Raw genomic sequence first — 24,284 nt, 5'->3', positions numbered from 1 at the left:
TACAACGGTGCATCTTATACACCAAAAATACGGTAGTTCTTACCTTGCTGTTTAAAAGGACCACCCTTTTCTGTAATCATTACAGGAATTACTTGTCTTTAAAACTGGGACAAGATTAATTTAGATATTGAGATGAACAGACTTAAATTCACAGGAACAAGAATAATACAGGATAAAGGACCCCCAAATACTTGTCTGGGTCCCTCATCACCAAATTGACTACTAGCAATAAACAAAGATGGATTCTTTGTCCTTCTTACTTGGAGTCATTTGCTGCGTGTAAGACTGCCAGTAAATATCACATCACTGCAGTTGGCGATATTGTTTCATCATATAAAACAGCTATTACATTGTTGTCATCTGACTGACTACACTGTTAAGCCTTAGCTTGTTAGAAGAATCAGTTATACTTTTATCTGTGCTTATCATTTTTTAAAGAGAGGGTCACTTTGCTACTAAGAACAGTTAGTGTACTGTACAGATTTTAAAAGAATTTTATATACATACTGATGCACATGAATTACTGTTACTGTTAAGCATCCAAGCTCGAAAAAAATGTCTTAAAATATAATTAAACTTTTTAACATTAAGGAAACCAGTTTGGTATGAGATTATGGTCTAGCTCTTAATAGTTTGACCATCTTTTGGATGATTTTACTGTGATAGTACCTGGAAATAGAAAGAAAGGGAAATATTTCTTCACCCAGAGAGTCATTGGTGTATGGAATTCACTTCCAGAAGAGGTTGTGACAGCTGTCAGCCATGATAGCTTCAAGGCAAGATTAGACAGATTCATGGATGCCAAGTGTTTTGATGGTTATTGAAATGGATGTACAAGTGCTGCCTCTATGTTGGTTGAGGCAGCCAGGATTCCCTTGGGTGCCATTTGTTGGGGGTCAAGGGCAAGGGAGGGTTTTACCTTCTCTTTCTGCTCAAGATCCCCATGTACATGTGGGCCACTGTGTGACACAGAATGCTGGACTCGATCGACTTTGGCCTTATTCTGCATGGCTCTTCTTACGTTTCCATTCTGGGAGGAAGCTGTGATTTGGTCCCAGGTTCTGAAGCTTCTTTGCACTGGTATTATGTCTTCTCTTTCTCCCATATGTTCCGGTAGTGTTCAGTTTTTACTGTTTGTGGCTCTGCTGTTACTGTGTTATTGCACTGCAATTGGGATTACATTTTGGATGATTCTTTGCAGAATAGGGCATTTTTTTTCTTGTTTTCTGCTTCCCTAGTGTCTGGTAGCCAGTGCTGGGAGTCTTTGTTTGGCTGTTTATCAAGCTTTAGATGGAGTTAAGCCTCTTTGGACAATAGTTATTTCTGGATTAATATTTCTGGATAATACTTTTTTTTTTATTAATATGAAACAATATCTCTTAGCTTTAGGAAATATAGCTTTTCTTGATAGATTCATGATGCATTTTCTATCAACTTAAAAATTGTTGTAGTAATTTTCTTAATAGATGACAGGCACAGAATGAAGATTTTCAAAAACAAATTCTTTCTGAAAAATTTGCAACATGCTCCTAATAAAAATGAGTTTTCTCTATCATTTTCTGTTTCTTTTATAAATGATGTCTTAGATGTGAATGACTTCAGGTGATTGTTCAGTAACACTGATGGAGCTAACATTTCCAATGATGGGAATTTTATTTAATTGCTTTGATAAAAATTATTATTTGTTAAACTGCAGGAAAAAATGGGATTTCCAAACTTTAACAATAATTTCCATGCTTCATTCAAAAATACAACCCTAAAAATTTTTTAAAAAAAAAATCTATTCCCTATTCAGTATTGAAAAGAAACATAACAAGGAGGCTATCAATTCTCTGCTGCGAACCTTTATTTAGATAACCTGTTGACTCAAGACATTTGCTGAAGGGATGAAATGGCATTAGAACACATCTCCCCCACAATTCTGGCAGCATTTCATACATGTTGTTAATTCAATGCCCATTTGAACATCCCCCATGGCAGTCATGCACTCCATTAGTTACCCATAAACAACAACAACTAATTGTACCTACTCACTATAGCAGGGTTTGACCTGAGAAACTCTAAAATTCTTGCTTAACTTTATCAACACTGAGCATTTGAATCATTTTATTATTTTAAATAAAGTTCTTCCTTGACCAGCAAGGGAATTATCAGCAGTTAAGCCTCAGCAGCAGCTGGTAATGTTCTTAGCCAAGTTCTTCAGATATTGTCCATCTGCAGTGATATGTGGCTGGCTTCTGCCCTGGCATTTGCTTAATCTTCAGGACAGATTTCCTGGCTCTAGGAAAACGTATTTTCTGATTCCTCTAATCCAGATGCTAGCCAAAATGCTATACAGAACAGTTTGTTTTCTGTTTCTCTTTAAGAGCTAGTTTCTTTGCTGATAATTTTTTCTATAACAGTCATATTAATATGCTCAAAAATCCACTGTTGAGTTTCAGATAAAGGATCACATCTATTCATGAAAATCTTCTTTTCTGCTGGATTGCAATCAATGCAGCTGCCACTCACAGGATGGAATAAAGTTTTGTCCTGTGGAATGAAAATAAAAACAATGAATAGAATAGAACAGAGTAGAGTAGAGTAGAATTCTTTATTGGCCAAGTGTGATTGGACATACAAGGAATTTGTCATTGGTCCATATTTTTTCAGTGTACATTAAAAAAAGATTCATTTGTCAAGAATCATGAGGTACAACACTTAATGATTGTTATAGGGTACAAATAAGCAATCAGGAAATAATCAATATTTATATAAATCATAAAGATACAAGCAACAAGTTACAGTCATACAATCATAAGAGGACGGAGATGGATGATAGGAACGATGAGAAGACTAATGATAACAGTAATGCAGCCTTAGTGAATAATTTGCCAGTGGTGAGAGAATTATTTGTTTAGCAGAGTCCATTGTGGATGAAGTATGTATTCATCAGGCAGTGGTTGGTCAGATCTAAGAAGTGCTTCGGGGGGTTGTATTTGTTTTGGATGGCTGTCAGCCCCGAAGCACATTTTAGATATGACCAACCACTGCCTGATGAATACATACTTCATCCACAATGGACAAAGATACAAACAGATAGAAGGAGCCCCCATGAGATCACCCCTGTCACCCGTCATCGCAAACTTATACATGGAATACTTTGAAACCAACACCTTGGATAAATCTGAATACAAACCCAAACTCTGGCTTAGATACGTAGATGATACCTTCGTAATTTGGTCACATGGGAAAGAAAAACTGGATAGTTTCCTCACACATCTCAACAGCCTACACCCCAAAATACAATTCACCATGGAAATAGAAACCAACAACCAACTTCCCTTCCTGGATGTCCTACTCTACAAAAAACCCAATGGCTCCCTAGCCATAGAAATAGAAAAACACCCCCTCAGTATGAATAAACGTGATGACACGTCCCGCCTACCAGAAATTTGGAAACCAGCCCTAAACAAAAAAACATATCATAATCATCACCATGTCAATCCTTCAACTAAATGTGATTCCACCAACCAATCAAATCATTAAAACACAGCCACCCAATCTATTTGCTACATTCAAACCAAATCTCCACCCCTACCACTAAGGAACAAATGGCAGTTGCAAACAAACTATATTTACAGCAGCACGAAGTTTACAACTTCAGCCTGATGATGGTGAATGTGATTTCACCAAAATGTCGCATAGACATTCAAAATATTACATGGGGCAAAACCCGAACTCAGAACAATCTACATATACAGTAATACCTCATGATACGAACTTAATTGGTGCAAGGAGGAGGTTCGTAAGATGAAAGGTTCGTAAGACGAAACATTGTTTCCCATAGGAAACAATGTAAAGTCAATTAATCCGTGCAACCAAAAACCCCCCCGCAAAAAAAACGGCTTTCGGCGACTGCTGGGAAGCCGCGCGGCTGTTTTAAAAGGTGACAACCGGCCTGGGGGGCTTCCCAGCACCCCCCCCTGAATGCCGAACCCGGGTTCAGGGGGGGGGTGCTGGGAAGCCCCCCAGGCCGGCTGTCACCTTTTAAAACAGCCGCGCCGCTTCCCAACTGTCTCCTGAAGCCGAACGCGGAAGTTCGGCTTTAGCGTTCGGCTTCAGGAGACAGCTGGGAAGCGGCACGGCTGTTTTAAAAGGTCGCAGCCGGCCTGGGGGGCTTGCCAGCACCCCCCCGAACCCGGGTTCGGGGTTTGGGGGGTGCTGGCAAGCTCCCCAGGCCGGCTGCGACCTTTTAAACAGCCGCACCGCTTCCCAGCTGTCTCCCGAAGCCGAACGTGGAAGTTCGGCTTTAGCGTTCGACTTCAGGAAACAGCTGGGAAGCGGCGCGGCTGTTTTAAAAGGTCGCAGCCGGCCTGGGGGGCTTGCCAGCACCCCCCCGAACCCGGGTTCGGGGTTCGGGGGGTGCTGGCAAGCTCCCCAGGCCGGCTGCGACCTTTTAAACAGCCGCACCGCTTCCCAGCTGTCTCCCGAAGCCGAACGTGGAAGTTCGGCTTTAGCGTTCGACTTCAGGAAACAGCTGGGAAGCGGCGCGGCTGTTTTAAAAGGTCACAGCCGGCCTGGGGGGCTTGCCAGCACCCCCCCGAACCCGGGTTCAGAAAAATTTTGCCTCTTCTTACGAACTTTGTTCGACTTACGAACCGGCGTTCGGGAGGCTTCTGGGAAGCCCCGCCGCCCGGCTGTCACCTTTTAAAACAGCCGTGCGGCTTCCCAGCAGTCTCCGAACGCCGGTTCGTAACTCGAAAAAAGTTCGTAAGAAGAGGCAAAATTTTTCTGAACCCCGGGTTCGTATCACGAGTTGTTCGTAAGACGAGGGGTTCGTATCTTGAGGTACCACTGTATATATTTATATATATATATATATAATGCCGGGGGTCACGTTACAAGCCCCAATTAAGTCTGAAGTGTAAATTCAAACACACCATCTCTTGTAAAGTAAACAAAGGCAGTTTATCACAAAGAAAAAATACTGTTCCAATGCACTTTTATCAGCCAAAGTGCTCTCCCACAAACCACAAACTTTGAATGCTGTGATAAGCCAAAACAAAAGCAAAGCAGATAAAGGCAGCTGCTAAGACGTCACAGCCACCCCACTTCAAGAGTCCTCAAGCTGAACTTAACTGTGAATTAGTCCAAGGGTCCTGGTAAAATCCTGAAACAGTTCAAAAGAGTCCTTGTAAAATTCTGAAGTTCTCTTTCACCAAATGGATAATCTCCCACGCCGAGAGGCAACAACACTGGCAATTTATCAGCAGCCCCATTAGCCTAATTGCAGGAGCCACAGGTATTCTCCCTCATTTCCTATAATACTTGCGCAGTTGTTCCTTCCTTGACATCAACCTGTCTCTGTGAACATATATGAATGCCTCCTCTTCTGAATCTAATGATGATGATAGTTCACTAATGGGATAATTAGCTAATGGGCTGCCTGTAATTACCTCCTTCGGTAATCCTTCTTCACTTCCAGAATCTTCCCCTGACACAGACGCTTCACTATTGGATGCTGTTGGCAGTAAAACCGGCCTCTGATAATGTGAGGATTCTCCCACATCAACCCCCACAGTCCTTGGAGCAGGAACTGGCCCAGAGCCAACCACAACATTATATATATATTACACTAGGAAAAAATCATCCCAAAAGAAAATAAATGACAATCTGCTTTTCTTTCTTATGGAAAGATAATTGCTTCTCCTCACCCCTTTTCTATGTATATCATCTGTCTGTCTGTCTGTCTGTCTGTCTGTCTGTCTGTCTGTCTGTCTGTCTATCTATCTATCTGTCTGTCTATCTATCTTTCTATCTATCTATCATCCATACCTCCATTTCTGTGTGCAGTGATCCAAATGTAGGCAATGAGTGAACTTGGAAAAATTGTCCAGTATTTATACAGATAATTTCCCTGCTTTCAAGGATTTTAATATCAAGCCAATATACATACCGGTAAATGTTCTGCCCTGTATTGTTTTGTAGAACATGGCTTTCCAAAACCACCATGGTAGTGGGAGCTTAGTAGTAAAGCACTGCCTTTACTACCTCATGTCTCTACATGGAGCTGTCTATATGGGGCTACCTCTGAAGAGTGTTCGGAAACTTCAGATCATGCAGAAAGCAGCCGTGCGAGCAACCATGGGCCTTCCTAGATGTGCCCATGTCTCGTCAACACTCCGCGGCTTGCACTGGCTGCTGATTAGTTTCCGGACACAATTCAAAGTGTTGATAATGACCTATAAAGCCCTAAATGGCATCAGACCAGAATACCTATGGGACCGTCTTCTGCCACACGAATCTCAGTGGCTGATTAGGTCCCACAGAGTTGGCCTTCTCTGGGTCCCATCGACTAAACAATGTCATCTGGCGAGACCTACGGGAAAAGCCTTCTCTGTGGTGGCCCTGGCCCTCTGGAATCAACTCCCCCCGGAGATTCAAATTGCCCCCACCCTCCTCGCCTTCCACAAGATGTTGAAGACCCATTTATGTCAACAGGCATAGGGGGACTTGTAGCATTTGAGTGTGGTGTGATTGTGTAGCATTGATTGTTTTTAGTAATAATGGGTTTTAACTTGTTTTTCTTAACCCTGCTGTTCTGTTCGAAAAAACTCCCTAATGTTATGTTCCCAGGTCTATTTGACCCGGACTGCAAATTGATCATTTTAGGTACTTATATTTGGTCTTTTTGAAAGCTTTTTTCACCTGGAAACAAGTTTGAACATTTCTGCACACAATGGAATGAAAATTGAACTGAAAAAATTAATCCTTATTGGTTTATTTTGCACATAAATGTGCCCCCCCCATTTTTGTGAAAGTTTTTTCAATTTATGGATAGTTTTGCTTGCAAAATCCATTCTACTTTACTAAAGTTGGTGTGGGATTGGTAGCTTGAACCTTTCTGAACATAATGATATGAAAATTGAACTGAAAAAAATGATCCTTATTGGTTTATTTTGCTCATAAATGGGCCCCCATGCTTATACTCAAATAGGCTTATATTCGAGTAGGCTTATACTCGAGTATAAAACGATATGGTCTTATATTCAAAAATAAACCAATAAGAATCATTTTTTTCAGTTCATTTCTATTTTTCTTATGTTTAGGATTGTTCAATTTAGAATATCAAAACTTTTGGGTTTATTGATAATTTTGCCTGCAAAATGCATTCTATTTTACTATTCTATTTTGGTGTGGGATTGGTAGCTTGAACCTTTCTGAACATAATGATATGAAAATTAAACTGAAAAAAATGATCCTTATTGGTTTATTTTGCTCATAAATGGGCCCCCATGCTTATACTCAAATAGGCTTATACTCGAGTAGGCTTATACTCGAGTATAAAACAATATGGTCTTATATTCAAAAATAAACCAATAAGAATCATTTTTTCAGTTCATTTATATTTTTCTTATGTTCAGGATTGTTCAATTTAGTATATCAAACCTTTTGGGGGAAAATTCCTTAGGGATTTGTAGCCTTAAAAAATATAAATTGACACGAAATTCAGAAAGGATGGGGGGAGGGGCTTTTTGATCAAAATAAAAATATAAGTCTCAATTTTTCCAGTTCAATTTTCATATCATTATGTTCATAAATGTTCAAACTAGTTTTCCAGTTGAAAAGGTTTTCAAAAAGATCAAATTCAAGTACCTAAAAAATTTTTTTTGGTCCGGTCATATACGAACAGAAACAGACTCGAAGTGATGATTTTTTTTTGCCCAGAAAACAATTAGCCACCACCCCAAACATATTTTTTGATGATCAGCATTGTTAAATTGAGTTAATGAATGCCTAAGATTTTAAAGAATATTTCGGATTTGGAGCATAAAAAAATAAAAAATGAAAATGATTGCAAGCAGCCGAGGAGGGGGGGGGCTTATTTCTGATGTTAAAAAACCAGTAAGAATCATTTTTTTCAGTTCCTTTATATTTTTATTATATTCAGAAATGTTCAAGCTACCAATCCCACACCAACTCCAGTAAAATAGAATGCATTTTGCAAGCAAAACTATCCATAAATTGAAAAAACTTTCACAAAAATGGGGGGAGGCACATTTATGTGCAAAATAAACCAATAAGGATTAATTTTTTTAGTTCAATTTTCATTCCATTGTGTGCAGAAATGTTCAAACTTGTTTCCAGGTGAAAAAAGCTTTCAAAAAGACCAAATATAAGTACCTAAAATGATCAATTTGCAGTCCGGGTCAAATAGACCCGGGAACATAACATTAGGGAGGTTTTTTTTTCAGCAAGAAAGAAACCCCCCACCCCCCAAAAAAAAATTCTCATAGAGAGAACCCCTGAAATGATGAAAAGTCATGAAATTTCAAGTTTCAGATATGCAGGGAAAATTTTTTACAGGGACTCAAACTTGACTTCGGGTCACATACAACCTGAACAGAACAGCATTTGTATTGTACTGTATTGTTATTGCTGTTGTGAGCCGCCCCGAGTCCTTGGAGAGGGGTGGCATACAAATCTAATAAATAATAATAATAATAATAATAATAATAATAATAATAATAATAATAATAATAATCACCACCACCACCACCACACCCATTATTATTATTATTATTATTATTATTATTATTATTATTATTATTATTATTATTAATGGCATCGGACCAGAATATCTCTGGGACCGCCTTCTGCCGCACGAATCCCAGCAACTAGTTAGGTCCCAAAGAGTTGGCCTTCTCCAGGTCCCGTCGACTAAACAATGTCGTTTGGCGGGACCCAGGAGAAGAGCCTTCTCTGTGGTGGTCCCGACCCTCTGGAACCAGCTCCCCCTGGAGATCAGAACTGCCCCCACCCTCCTTGCCTTTTGTAAAGTTCTTAAGACCAATCTCTGCCGTCAGGCATGGGGGAACTGAGACATCTCCCCCAGGCGTATACAGTTTATACATGGTATGTTGGTGTCTATGCTTGCTTTTAATAATGGGGTTTTTAGTGTTTTTTAAATTATTAGATTTGTTCTTACATTGTCTTTGTTATTGTTGTTAGCCGCCCCGAACCTATGGAGAGGGGTGGCATACAAATCTAATTAAAATAATAATAATAATAATAATAATAATAATAATAATAATAATAATAATAATATTTCCATGTTTTGCATTCACTTATAATATCCACTGCAGGAATTGCTATTTTTTTAAAATATATTTTTATTGATTTTTTTAGAATTTTACAAAAAACAAAACAGAAAGCATAAAGTGTACCATCACCATACAGAAAAAAAAATCCCTTCACCAGGGAAGAATCCATTTTGTATCCTTCATTTGCTTTGTCTCTGGGTTACATTGTTCATTCTTTATAGAGTGATTGAATTTTATTTCTTACATTTGCATCGCTTACTGATGTTGTTAATATATAATTTTTAACCTTCTCCCACCGCCTCATTGTTGCTGCTAATTTCTCTTCATTATAATTATGTAGTCTAATTTCCATAATTTCATAGTGAATGTGATCCGCCATGTATTTGCACCAATTTTTTATCGTCCATTTATTGTCATCTTTCCACCCAAGCACTATAGTTGCCTGGGCACTTTCTATCGCTGCAATTTTGATTTCTTCATATTCTTTTACTTCACTATTTTTTTATCAATAATGTTGCTTCCTTAGTTATTTTGCAATTACAGTGATCCCCCGCGTTTCGCGATCTCGATCATTGCGAAACGCTATATCGCGATTTTTCAGCAATTGATACCATCTCGATCTTTGCGAAATGCTGTATCGTGATTTTTTTAAAAAAAATAAATTAAAAATACGTGCGTGGTTTTTCCCGCCCGATGACGTCACGCGTCATCACCAAACTGACGTGTAGCATTGCTGGTTGGCCGAAATCTCGGCCAATCAGCTTTGCCATTGCAATAAGTTTGCCCGGCAATGGTGATACAGCAAAATTTCAGCCAATCACCGTTGTCATTGCTGATGGACAGAAATCTCGGCCAATCAGTGTTGTTTGCTCAGCTTTGCTTTGCTTTGAAACTTTTGCAACTTTTGCAGCCGTTTCTTGGAGCTTGCGTGTCTTGCATCTGTGTCTTGGAGTTGTGTCTTGGAGCTGTGTCTTGGAGTTGTGTCTTGGAGCTGTGTCTTGGAGTTGTTGTGTCTTGGAGTTGTTGTGTCTTGGAGCTGTGTCTTGCATCTGTGTCTTGGATCTGTTTCTTGGATCTGTTTCTTGGAGCTCTTTGTGAAGACTTCGTGGAAGATGGCACCTAAACGTTGCACCCGGAGTGGAGCCGGCGATGCTAAAAAGACCCGGAAGATGCTGACAATCAAGGAGAAGATTGAACTTTTGGACATGCTGAAAGCGGGACGTTCTAATGTACAGGTTGGTCGGCATTATGGGATCAACGAATCGACTGTGCGATACATTAGGAAAGATGAGAAGAAGATAAGGCAAACTTCTCTGATATCATTCAACAAGGCTGCAAAAAGAATAGTGACGCCTAGAAACAAATGCCTTATGAAGATGGAAGCTGCTTTGTCTGTGTGGGTACAAGACTGCCGAAAAAAGAGCATTGCTTTGGATACGAACACTATACGAACCAAGGCGCAGCAATTGTACAACTGTCTTGAACACACAGAAGGAGGCGATGCAGATGAGGGAAACCCAGGTAAGGGCTGGGGTTTTTTATTCTGTCATTACATACTGTATTTAAGTGTTTTTTAAGGAAGGAGGGAGGGAGGGAAGGAGGGAGGGATGGAAGGAAGGAAGGAAGGAGGGAGAGAAGGGAAGGATGGAAGGAGGGAGGGATGGATGGAAGGAGGGAGGGATGGAAGGACTGTATGCTTTCATTCAAGTCACTTCTCTCTCCCTTTCCTGTCATTCTCTGTAGATGAAGGTGTTGTTGACTCTGATGACCCCCAGCCATCAACATCGTCTGCTTCTTCAGCCCCAGCCACATTCACAGCAAGCAAAGGGTGGTTTGACAGATTTCAATGGCGCTATGGCCTGAAGAGTGTGTCATTGCATGGAGAAGCTGCCTCAGCAGATACAGGTGCAGCCGAAAACTTTGTCCAGGGCACGTTTAAAGACCTAATTGCAGAAGGGGGCTACCTTCCAGAACAGGTGTTCAACATGGACGAAACAGGCCTGTTCTGGAAGAGGATGCCTTCACGGACTTTCTTGATGCAAGATGAAGCCAAAGCCCCTGGCTTTAAGGCCATGAAAGATCGGGTGACTTTGATCATGTGTGGGAATGCAGCAGGATTTTTGCTGAAGCCAGGGCTAATTTATAAGTCACGAAATCCAAGAGCCCTCAAGAACAGAAATAAGAATGCATTGCCAGTGTACTGGATGCATAATCCTAAAGCATGGATTACAAAACCCCTCACGCGGGACTGGTTTCATCAGTGCTTCATCCCACAGGTGCAGGTGTATTTGGCTGGCAAAGGACTCAATTTCAAAGTGCTTCTCCTAATGGACAATGCTGGAGGTCATGATGACCTGGCACATGAACATGATGGGGTGCAAGTCGAATTCTTGCCACCAAACACCACATCGCTTATCCAGCCGATGGATCAAGGTGTTATCCGCGCATTTAAGGCACTGTACATGCGCAATTCTCTTGGAAGCATCGTGGAAGCAATGGATGCTGATGAAAACTTCACATTGAAGGCCTACTGGCGTCAGTACACAATTGCATCTTGTCTGAAGAACATTCAGAGTGCCTTACTGGATATGAAGTCACAGACAATGAATGCCTGCTGGAGGAAATTGTGGCCAGAAGTGGTGCATGCTCACAGGGGATTTGCTCCCGAAGAAATTCAAGATGCTGCAGTCCAGAACTCTGTGAAGCTGGCACAGGCACTGGGTGGAGAAGGCTTCGTTGACATGACACCAGAGGAAGTCAATGGTTTGCTTGATGAGCATGGCCTACCGCTGACAGACGGAGATCTGGAGGAGCTGACCAGGTCAGCGAGTGAAGAAGAGGAGGTAGAGGGAGCTGAAGAATCTGAGGAAGAAGAAGATGTTGGCCTAACGCTTGAGCGGCTTGCAGAAATGAACAGAGCTGCTGCAAATCTCCAACGCATGGCGGAACTTTGGGATCCCAACATGACTCGCTCTATACAATTTAAGGCCTCCCTTGACAACACCATTTCACCATACAGAGCCATGTTAGCCAAGCAAAAGAAAACGCGCCAACAACTGCCCATAACTATGTTTGTCATGAAAACCACGAGGTCTGTCACACCATCACCTGCAGCATCCATTGTAGACATGGTGATAGAAGAAGATCCCGATTTATCCTAGTTATGCTAACCCCCCCCAAAAATGTAAAAATGTAAATAAATATTTTTGTTATTTCTATCAGGATGACTAAGTGTTATTCAATGTGTACAGTACAGGTTACAGGTACAGGTAGAGGTACAGTACAGTACATTAAGGGGATGGGAAATGGTAATTTGTGGGTTGAAAGTGTTGGGACTGAGTGGCATAGAGAAGAATGAATGAATGACTGAGTGAATGAAATTCAAACAGGTGAGGGCTGGGTTTTTTTATTCTGTCATTGTTTAAGTGCTTTTTACGAAAGGAAGGAGGGATGGAAGGAGGGAGGGATGGAGGGAGGGATGGAAGGAGGGAGGGATGGAAGGAGGACATGAGGGCCAAAAAACCTGGTTCAAATTGGACTGGGAAATCAGAAGTGGTAAGTGTTCTCACTGAGAGCTAGCAACTTGGGAGGGCTAAAAAACCTGGTTCAAATTGGACTGGGAAATCAGAAGTGGTAAGTGTTCTCACTGAGAGCTAGCAACTTGGGAGGGCCAAAAAACCTGGTTCAAATTGGACTGGGAAATCATAAAGTGTAGTGTCCTCACTGAGAGCTAGCAACTTGGGAGGGCCAAAAAACCTGGTTCAAATTGGACTGGGAAATCATAAAGTGTAGTGTTCTCACTGAGAGCTAGCAACTTGGGAGGGCCAAAAAACCTGGTTCAAATTGGACTGGGAAATCAGAAGTGGTAAGTGTTCTCACTGAGAGCTAGCAACTTGGGAGGGCCAAAAAACCTGGTTCAAATTGGACTGGGAAATCATAAAGTGTAGTGTTCTCACTGAGAGCTAGCAACTTGGGAGGGCCAAAAAACCTGGTTCAAATTGGACTGGGAAATCATAAAGTGTAGTGTTCTCACTGAGAGCTAGCAACTTGGGAGGGCCAAAAAACCTGGTTCAAATTGGACTGGGAAATCATAAAGTGTAGTGTTCTCACTGAGAGCTAGCAACTTGGGAGGGCCAAAAAACCTGGTTCAAATTGGACTGGGAAATCAGAAGTGGTAAGTGTTCTCACTGAGAGCTAGCAACTTGGGAGGGCCAAAAAACTGGTTCAAATTGGACTGGGAAATCATAAAGTGTAGTGTTCTCACTGAGAGCTAGCAACTTGGGAGGGCCAAAAAACCTGGTTCAAATTGGACTGGGAAATCATAAAGTGTAGTGTGCTCACTGAGAGCTAGCAACTTGAGAGCACAAAAAAACCAGGTTAAAATTGGACTGGGGGGGGTGGCCGGCATGAAAAATAACCATTGCCAGCCTCCGAACTGCCGTCGCCCCACCGTCTGCGCATGCGCGGCCTTTAAAAAAAAAAAAAAAAGATCGCGCATGTGCAGATGGTGTTTTTACTTCCGCAGCGCTACTTCGTGAAAAACCGATCATTGCGAGGGGTCCTGGAACGGAACCCTCGCGATAATCGGGGGACCACTGTACCATTCGTAATTTTATTCACTTCCATTTGTATTTGTTTCCAGAATTTTTGAACTTTATTACATTCCCAAAACATATGCATAAATACTCCTTTTTCCTTGCACCCATGCCAACAATTTCCTTTCTTCGTTGTTAATTGTACTGGTGTATAATACCATTTATGTAGTATTTTTCTTCTCATCTCTCTTATTCTTGTGTTTTTAATTTTTTTAATATTTTCAATTATACCTTCCATATCCCATTCATCAATTTCTAAGTCGTCCTGCCAATATCTCGTCAGTCCTTTTACTACTTGTTCTTCCGCTTGTAATAATTCTCTATATATGTTACCTGTTTGTGCTTTTATATTCTTACACTTATCCCTTAGTATCTTTTCTAAATTTATTTCTTGTCTCATAAATATTTCTTTATTTTCCCTTTTACTTAAATATGTGTTTATTGCATTGATTTGTAACCAGTTTTGTTTTCCCAGGCACCTCTCTATTTCATTTCTATTAATTCTTCCCTCCCTTTCATATAACTGTTCTATTCTCTGTATACCTTTCCTCCTTAGTTCCCATATTATCTTTGTGAGGTTACTTTCTTTCTTTGTATTTATCACATGCAGCGTTGCTAATTTAGAGTTTGTCATTTTCAATTTATCTTGCCATTTCATCCAACTCTCTATTATCGCTTTAGTAGGGTCTAATAGTCTATTTATTTCTACCTTATTCCATTTCCTAAATAATAATTCCTGATCCTTAATGTCATTAATTTCTTTCTCTAATTCTACCCATGGTTTTTCCTCTAATAATTGTAATTCCATTAGCCTATCAATATGATATGCGTCCCTATAATACTCCAAGCTTGGTTTTTTACAGACTATTCAAGATACACTGGCCTTGCTTCAAGTTTCTATACAAGCTAACAGAGATGATGCACGGGAAGAGGCCCCAAAACACTATGAAGGTATAAAAGCAGAAATGAAGTCGGAGATGGAAAATGTAAAAGGAAGTGTTCAAGCAATGGACGGAAAAATTGAAGTGATGCAGCAAACCTTAAAAGAAAATGAACAATGGAGGAAGAAGGTGGATGACAAAATAGAGAAAGCCAAAAAAGAGAATGGATGCATTCGAGGATCACAGTATAGTGGCTAACAGAGGTTTTGACGAAGCCATCACCAATCTTGAATTACAACGAGCCTCACACGGGCTGAGGTTCCAAAATGTACACAAAGAAAAAGACGAAAACTTAAGCTCGAAAATGGCGGAAATAGTGGGCGAAATTCTACAGATGGATCCTCAGGATGTAATCAAAGAGATTGATGAAATTTACAGAGTTCAAACTAGCTATGCGAGAAAACACAATCTACCAAGGGAAGTACACATTAAATTTATCAGGAAAACCGTAAGAGATGACATTCTGAATTGGTCGAGAGATGAAAGTTTAAAAGATGGAGGTAAAGACGTTCTAATACTAAAACAGGTACCAAGAAGAGTTCGTGAAAGCAGGAGGGAATACTACTTCCTAACAAGAATTTTAATTAAAGAAAAAATAATTTTCAGATGGTTGATTCCAGAAGGAATTTATTTTTTCTGGCAAAGATCCAGAATAAAACTAGAAACAGTTGACGAAGCAAGAGCCTTTTACGAACAATCCGGTCTGTTTAGGCATGACATATCATATAGAGAAATCGGAGCAGGAGGAGAGGAAAGGGGAGCGACCTCAAGGGGGGAGGAAGTAACTCAAGACCCTAAGAACAAGCAATCTCAACCACAACAAGAATTGGTAGTAAGTACAAGACTTCAAGAACCTAGAGAAGCTAAAAAGTACTATTAATAGAAATGTACTCAGACTTAAAAATTTTCTCTGTAAACGTAAATGGATTGAATCATCCAAGAAAAAGAAAATAAATACTTTCAAAACTTAAAAAACTAAGAGCTCAAATTATGATTTTACAAGAAGTTCATATTAAAAATACGAGTAGAGATTTATTATGTAATTCCAAATTAGGTAATTTGTTTACCAGTTTAGCTGCGGAAAAAAAGGAGAGGTATAGCGGTCTATATTGATGAAACGATTGAGGTCAAACAACTTTACAGTGATAATGATGGTAGAATTTTAATTTTACAAATAAATCTAGAAACAGGACCTCTCGTCATTATATCAATTTATGCTCCAAATGAAAATCAAAAATTATTCTACAAAGAACTACATGAGAAAATAACAGAATTATCTATTGATAATATGATCATAATTGGAGACTTTAATGCAATAGCCGATAGCAAAATGGACTATTCAGGTAATAAGAAAAATAAAAAAAAGAAAACGATCCTGCCTGTAACTTTTTGGAAACTTACCTCAGAATTAATATTACAGGATTTATGGTGAGAGCGCCACCCCACAGATAAACAATATACTTTTTTTTCAAATCCGCACAAAATATGGACTAGAATAGATATGGCATGGATCTCAACTCAGATTTCTGAGTATGTCTCAAATGTTGAAATTGAATTAAATGATTGGGCGGATCACAATCCATTGACAATTACTTGGAAGGGAAACAAAAAACCAAGATATTGGAGAATGAACAGAAATATTTTACGAGACTCTCAATATAAAGATTGGATAGAAAAAGAATTGGATTTTTAAAAAAATCTAAATAATAATACAGATACTACAGCACAAAATTTATGGGATACAGTAAAAGCTTATATACGTGGATTAACAATATCTTATACAGCAAAATAAATAAAGAAAAGAAATGTCAACTTCAAAAATTGAGGACAGAATTAAAAGACTTAGAAATAATATCACAAAATAATCAAGGTGAAGATGAGAATAAAAAGAAAAGAGAGCTACTTAAACACAAAATAAATTTAATAGAACAAGAACAGGTAGCTGAAAAAATTAAACAGGCTAAACAAGAATATTTTGAGCATGCTAACAAACCAGGTCGCTGGTTGGCATTTAAACTAAGGAACCAAAAAGAGGCAAAAATAATAAAAAAACCTAGAAGATAGCAAAGGCATACTTAAACATAGAATTGAGGAAAAGAAAGCAATTGCCTTAGAATTTTATAAAAATCTATATCAAAAAGAAGATAAAAATGAAGATGAAATCTTCAACTTCCTAAGTTCAATAGACTTACCTATCTTAACAGAAGACCAACAACAGAAATTAAATGCACCATTTACCATGATAGAACTACAGCAAGCACTTAAATATCAGAAAAATAACAAGGCCACTGGCCCAGATGCCATACCTGCTGAGTTTTATAAACTCAGCGACATACTTATAACAAATATGTTAGAAACATTTAATAATATAATATCAGATGACAAAATTCCCAAAACATGGTCTGAAGCATTAATAACTTTAATACATAAATCTGATACTAAGAGAGAAAAAATTCAAAATTATAGACCGATTTCATTATTAAATGTGGATTATAAAATTTTTGTTTCAGTATACGCCTATAGATTAAAAAATATTATGTCTGGATTAATACATGAAGATCAAAACGGGTTTCTTCCAAATAGACAGATTAAAAATAATATGAGAACAATCATAAATATATTAGAATATTATGAACAGCACCTGGGAAAACAAATGGCATTAGTATTTTTAGACGCACAAAAAGCATTCGATAATGTGGATTGGCTATTTATGAAATTATTACTTAACAAAATGAATTTTGGAACCAAATTATTCAACATAATTGATGCCATATACTCTGCTCAAACAGCAAAAATTATTTTAAATAATGATCAAACAGAAAATTTTGAAATACAAAAAGGCGTTAGACAAGGTTGTCCTATCTCCCCATTATTATTTATTTTATCACTAGAAGTTTTATTGATAAAGATAAGGAAAGATAAAAATATAAAAGGTTTACAAATTAAGAAAGAAATATATAAACTACAGGCTTTCGCTGACGATGTTGTTTTTATATTAGAAGATCCATCAAATTCTATTTTAAAGTTAATAGACCAGTTAGAAGAATATGGATCGCTGGCCGGTTTGAAAATAAATAAAAATAAGACACAAATATTAACTAAATATAGATAGATTCTCAGATTCAACAACTAGAAACAAAATCAAATATGAAAACAACAAAAAAAGTTAAGTATTTAGGTATTTGGATAACAGCAAAATCTATGACATTAAAAGAAGATAATTATACCAAACTTTTAAAACAAATTAAAAATGATTTAAAGACCTGGAGTAATTTGCAATTGTCTCTACTAGGTAGGATTTCCACAATCAAAATGAATATTCTACCCAAAGTATTATTTTTATTCCAAGTAATTCCAATTAATCCAGGGAAATATTTTTTTATAGAATTAAATAGAATAACAAAAAAATTTATATGGCAAGACATAAAACCTAGAAGACATAAAAGAGCGAGGAGGCCTTGCCTGTCCAAATTGGAAGTTATATTATCAAGCCGCAGCTTTGACTTGGACCAAAGAATGGCTTACTTTACAAAATAGAAGATTATTAAATTTAGAAGGACATGATTTAATGTTAGGATGGCACGCCTTTATATGGTATGAAAAGTATAAAATACATTCCTATTTCAAAAGACATATTATTAGGAAAGCACTTATAGATGTTTGGAATGAGGTTAAAAAAGATCACTTTTTAGTTATGCCGGAATGGATATCTCCCATTGAAGCCATAACTTTTCCAAATTTATTACAAGAGGATAAGATCTGGAAATATAAAGATTTAGTAGATAATCAGTGGAATTTGAAAACAAAGCAGGAACTGTTGGAATCGGGTCTGGCAATAGACTGGTGGCAATATACACAGATCAAGTCGAGATTTCATAAAGACAAAACAACATATATACTTAGGAAGGATAATAATATATTAGGTACATTACTAACCACAGATCAAAGAAAATTGATAGGGAAAACATATAAATTTCTAATTAATAGTAAAAATATAGAATGGATATTAAAGGACAACATGATTAGTTGGTGTAGAAATTTAAATAGAGAGATAGATCTGAATACCTGGGAAAAGGTCTGGACTTACAACTGGAAAATAACAAAGTCAACTGCCTATAAAGAAAACCAGATCAAAATGTTTTATAGATGGCACTTACCACCAAGTAGAATTTCAAAAATGTACCAAACTAATTCACCTAATTGTTGGAAATGTAAAATAGAAATAGGTAGCTATTATCACTGTTGGTGGACGTGCCCAAAAGCTAAAGAGTACTGGAACGTAATAGAAAAATGGTTGAAAGAAATAACTCAATTAGATATCAAGAAAGCACCAGAATTTTTTTTATTGGGCATATCAAATTATAAATACAAAAAAGATATATATTATCTGATAGTTCATATATTAGTAGCAGCTAGGTTAGTTTTTGCACAAAAATGGAAAGATAGTGAGATTCCAAAAGAAACAGATATTCTTAAGAAGATTTTAGACTGTGCCGAATTAGATATGATGACGAGACAGTTAAATAATCAAGAAGAATCAGAATTTTATGATATCTGGCAGAAAGTATATATTAGGTGGGAAACAAGGAATAAGTGATAAGTGTGTTGCTATATTATCTAGCATATTTGAATTTAGTATTAGAATTGTATAAGATGGTAATTATTAGTACAAATATAAATTTCTTTCATCTCTTTTTTTTCCTTCCCTTTTTTCTCTTTGTTTTTTCATAAAAACTTCTTCTTTTTCACATATATATTTATAAATTTTGATACAGATTTAGATTTATATTAAGATTGAAATTTTTACTCTATATAACAATATGTATTTTACAGATAAATTTTTTACTTTTATATGAAGACTTCTACTTTGAGTGGAGCGACTGTAGCTCCATTAAGTGTTATATGTTTTGTTTGTTGTGTCTGTTACTTTGAAAAAATCAATAAAAATATTATTAAAAAAAATACTCCAAGCTTGGATTTATATGCCGCCCCGAGTTTTCGGAGAGGGGCGGCATATAAATCCAATAAATTGAGTTGAATTGAATTGAATTGAATTCCCCAGCCTCCCTCGTCCTCCGTTGCTATCAGCCTTTTTTTTTTAATCCTTGGTCTTTTATTACCTTCTATCCACACATTCAATTTGGTGTCCCATTCTCTTATCTTTCTTGTTGGGAAGGTTCCATGCATTACCTGTAAAATATATAGCATTTTTGGGATAATCATCATCTTTAAAGCTCTTACTTTAGCCAATCTTCTCAAATTTTTATTTTTCCAGTTCTTCATTTGTTTCTGAATTTTTTTCCATATTAAATTATAATTAAATTCCACCATTTTTTGATTCTTTAATAATCATACTCCTAAATATTTCATTTTCTTGCTACCCAGTTTTAAACCCGATACCTTCCGTATTTCAATTTGCTCTTTAGGCCCTGTATTTAAACAAATGATTTCTGATTTTTCCATATTCACTCTTAACCATGATTGGTTTTTAAACTCCTGAAGTATTATGATCATTCTTTTAATCATATCTATTGGTGTTTCTGTAACTATTATAGCATCGTCTGCAAATAAATTTAATTTTAATTCCATACTTCCTATTTGATATCCCTTCCATTGTATATCTTTTCTAATTTTATTTGCCAATGTTTCAATTGCCATTGCAAAAAGCATCAGGGATAGGGGACATCCCTGCTTAGTCCCATTATTTATTCCTATCTTCTACGTTCTATTTCCGTTCACTCTGACGTAGGCTGTATTGTCCTTATATATTTCTTTTATTATTTGACAAAACCCTTTCCCCATATTCAAACTATTGCATAATTGGAACAAATACATGATTTATTTTGTCAAAAGCTTTGTAAACATCTAACTTTAGTAATCCCATTTTCCTTTTAGTTTTGGTAGCATGGTGCAGCACATTCACTATATTTCTAATTGGCTCATATATTCTTCTCCCTTTTATAAAACCATACTGGTCTTTCCCAATTATCCTTGGCAATATATTTTCCAACTTATTTGCTAAAAATTTTTATAAAAAATTTATAATCTTGATTTAGCAGACTAATTGGGCGGTAGGAACCTGGTTCTTTTAAGTCTCGACCTGGTTTAGGAATTGTTACAATTTCAGACACCTTCCATGTTTGTGGAACATTTAATGTTATGAGGATATTGTTATACATTTTCTCCAAATGCGGTAATAGAATTTCTATATACGTTTTATAATATTCACCTGTAAATCCATCGGGGCCTGGTGCTTTACCGGGTTTTAACCCTTTTACCACTTTAATTATTTCATCCCTTGTTATATTTGCATTTAACATTTGTCTTTCTTCCTCATTCAGCCTTTCTTTAACTTCTATTTCTTGTAACATAACATGTTCTTTTTCATATAGTTTTGCATAAAATTCTCTTATTACATTTTCTAATTCTCTGTTACCATATTTCATTACTCCATCCTTATCCTTCAAACCATTTATTTTTAATTTTTCTTTTCTTTTTTTAAGGTATTTTGCCATTTGTAATGTTGATTCCCCCCCCCATATTTCAATTCTCTGTTTCACTGCTATTCTCATGTTATTCCAATTTTCTTCCTCTATGTCCTTTAATTGTCTTTGTTTAAGTTTCAACAAGTCATTCCATTCTCTATTTCTGGTTATTCTCAAATTTTCTCTTATTGATTCTATTTCCCTTATTCTTTTTTCCCTTTCCATCCCCCAACCTTTTCTGATATAAGACTCCATACTAATTAGATTACCCCTAATAACTGCCTTCTTCGTGTCCCAGATAACTGATTGTCTCATCCCGTCATTTTGATTTATTTCATAAAATTCCTGAATATCTTTCTGAATTTTTTCCTTATTTTCTTCACTTACTGAGACAATTGTATTGTATCTCCAAATTCTTTGTCTGCCAGTAGGGTCTATCTTTATAACTGCCGTTATAGCTGCATGATCAGATATCCCATTACTTTTGATTTCTGCCTTTTTAACTTGAATATTTCCTGTTTTGTTCTTGAATATATAATCAATACAACTAAACTTATTGTGTCTTGCTGAATAATATGTCCCTCTATTTGAATTATCAGCGTGTAAATCTATCATATTTAACTTATTCAAATTTAATTGCTTCTTTTCTTTGTTATTAGCTGTTATTTCTACATTGAAATCCCCATCAAATATCACCGTCCCCTCTGAAAATAAATCCAGTTTACGTTTTGCATTCATAATAAATTGTTTAGCATTTACATTTGGAGCGTATATTACTGCTAACGTTATCATCTTTTGATTCATTTTTCCTTTTACAAATAATAATCTTCCTTCTTTATCCCCTTTTGTTTGTATCACCTGAAAAACATTTCTTTGATTTATTAATATGGCCACTCCTTTACAATTTGTTTCTCCTCTACTCTCAAAAATATATTTCCATTCTTTACTCTCAATCAGTTTATCCGTTTTTTTCCTTCCCTTGAGTTTCAGTAAGAAATAAGAAATCCACATAGTTTTCTTTCGCTAATTTCAATAATCTATACCTTTTCACCGGCGATACTAAACCATTTATATTCAACGCCATAATTGTTCGATCACCCATAGTATTTCCATTTAACCTTTCTCCCTCTTGCAACCCAGAGTTCTGTAAATTTTTTCATTTTTATTAAAGGTTCTCCCCACCCAGGTTCCTCCCCCTGAATCTCTCTCACAAGGAGAGAAAAGCGGGGGGGAAATCCGCTGCTTTGGCTAGGCACCATAAGGGGCATGGTTCCACTGAAGCTGCAGGAATTGCTATAGCATGAACCCTGACTTTAATGTTATATCAAATTAGGTAACTCACACACTCGATGTGACAATCTTGAAATCTAATGGGATTGGCAAAGTAATACTGTAGTTAACTTTCCTTTTCTTGCAATTCGCAACAGACTCAAACTCAACCCGGATAAGACAGAGTGGCTGTGGGTTTTGCCTCCCAAGGACAATTCCATCTGTCCATCCATCACCCTGGGGGGGAATTATTGACCCCCTCGGAGAGGGTTCGCAACTTGGGCGTCCTCCTCGATCCACAGCTCACATTAGAGAACCATCTTTCAGCTGTGGCGAGGGGGGCGTTTGCCCAGGTTCACCTGGTGCACCAGTTGTGGCACTATCTGGACCGGGACTCACTGCTCACAGTCACTCATGCCCTCATCACCTCGAGGTTCGACTACTGTAATGCTCTCTACATGGGGCTACCTTTGAAAAGTGTTCGGAAACTTCAGATCGTGCAGAATGCAGCTGCGAGAGCAGTCATGGGCTTACCTAGGTATGCCCATGTTTCACCATCACTCCGCAGTCTGCATTGGCTGCCGATCAATTTCCGGTCACAATTCAAAGTGTTGGTTATGACCTTTAAAGCCCTTCATGGCACTGGACCAGAATATCTCCGAGACCGCCTTCTGCCGCACGAATCCCAGAGACCGATTAGGTCCCACAGAGTGGGCCTTCTCCAGGTCCCATCAACTAAACAATGTCGGTTGGTGGGCCCCAGGGGAAGAGCCTTCTCTGTGGCGGCCCTGACTCTCTGGAACCAACTCCCCCCAGAGATTAGAGCTGCGCCTACTCTCCCCGCCTTCTGTAAACTCCTTAAAACCCACCTTTGTTGTCAGGCATGGGGGAACTGAAACTCCTCCCCCGGGCATGTCTAATTTATGCATGGTATGTTTCTGTGTGTGTGTGTTAGTAAATGGGGTTCTTTTTAAATCTTTTAAAATATTTTAAATTTATTTGGATTTGTCATGATTTGTTGTATTTTGCTGTGAGCCGCCCCGAGTCTGCGGAGAGGGGCGGCATACAAATCTAAATAATAAATAAAAAATAAATAAATAAATTCTGTTCCTGATAATCTGACTGATGTCATGGAGAATGGCTGCCAATCAATGTGAAAAATATATAATAAGTAAATGAGCAAACAGAGTTTGGTTTTTGTTAATGCCATTCCCTATTCTACATGAGATTCAAGGGCTAAATTGTAAAATTAGAACCAAATTGGTAACTGATCTGATGAGTAAATATTTTAATGAGATATAGCCTGAAAGACATTGTACTCAAAAAAGGAAAAAAGTTAATATTACAATAGCCAAATCCAAGTATCACCCTCTTTTTTATTTGGTTTTATTTCTGCTGGTTAATGACCTCAATAAAGTTATTTGAATTTGAATCCAAGTATCAGAATGATACATGCATATTGTGGGGATATCTCACAAGCAGAGAAATGTAGTCAGTAATAGGTTGTGTTTTTTTTTTACTGGAGAGACAGTATTATTTGTTACATAAAAATATAGCAGATGCCAATGTAGATAAAACTCAACACCCCCCTAAATATAAAGCATTAATTTCAATTGGACTTATTATGATTAACTTTTCATAAAATGCCAAGTAAGACACCTGTCACATATTTATAAATCTGTTTTTCTATAGTATGTTTTCCTGCACATTTTAATCTGCGTGGGTAGAATGGACTATAAGAAAGTGAATATATCACTTTCCTATAACTGCATACTGCTGGTTTTGGCATGTGTGGATAATCTATAATTGTCAATTGCCAAACTTCACCAGCTCATATTTTAGCTCAATCGAAGACTTACTATCCAGCCAACCTTAGTATCCTGCTTGTAACATGGGATAATGATGGCC

General features: G+C 37.5%; 2 protein-coding genes across 11 annotated transcripts in view; one reads left to right on the top strand and one right to left on the bottom strand.

Moving 5' to 3' along the window:
• Positions 1–1,828: 1,828 nt before the first annotated feature.
• The window catches only part of LOC139170349 (polypeptide N-acetylgalactosaminyltransferase-like 6), a 306,275-nt gene continuing 283,819 nt past the window's right edge, over positions 1,829–24,284 (bottom strand). For all 10 annotated transcript variants that reach the window (XM_070757439.1, XM_070757437.1, XM_070757438.1 and 7 more), the window contains one exon: positions 1,829–2,532. In XM_070757439.1, the coding sequence (XP_070613540.1) occupies positions 2,362–2,532 (171 nt within the window). In that variant the 3' untranslated portion in view covers positions 1,829–2,361. The remainder of the gene's footprint in view (positions 2,533–24,284) is intronic.
• LOC139170000 (tigger transposable element-derived protein 1-like) lies at positions 5,974–12,304 on the top strand. Its single transcript, XM_070756703.1, has 3 exons — positions 5,974–6,142; positions 10,494–10,607; positions 10,830–12,304. Exons 1-3 carry the CDS (start codon positions 5,974–5,976, stop codon positions 12,245–12,247), a joined length of 1,701 nt encoding a protein of 566 aa, XP_070612804.1. The 3' UTR covers positions 12,248–12,304.

The sequence above is a fragment of the Erythrolamprus reginae genome, chromosome 7 (genome assembly GCF_031021105.1).
Source record: "Erythrolamprus reginae isolate rEryReg1 chromosome 7, rEryReg1.hap1, whole genome shotgun sequence".
Classification (NCBI taxonomy): Eukaryota; Metazoa; Chordata; class Lepidosauria; order Squamata; family Dipsadidae; genus Erythrolamprus; species Erythrolamprus reginae.
Note: the sequence above shows the minus strand (reverse complement) of the source record. Positions and strands in the feature narration are given on the sequence as shown.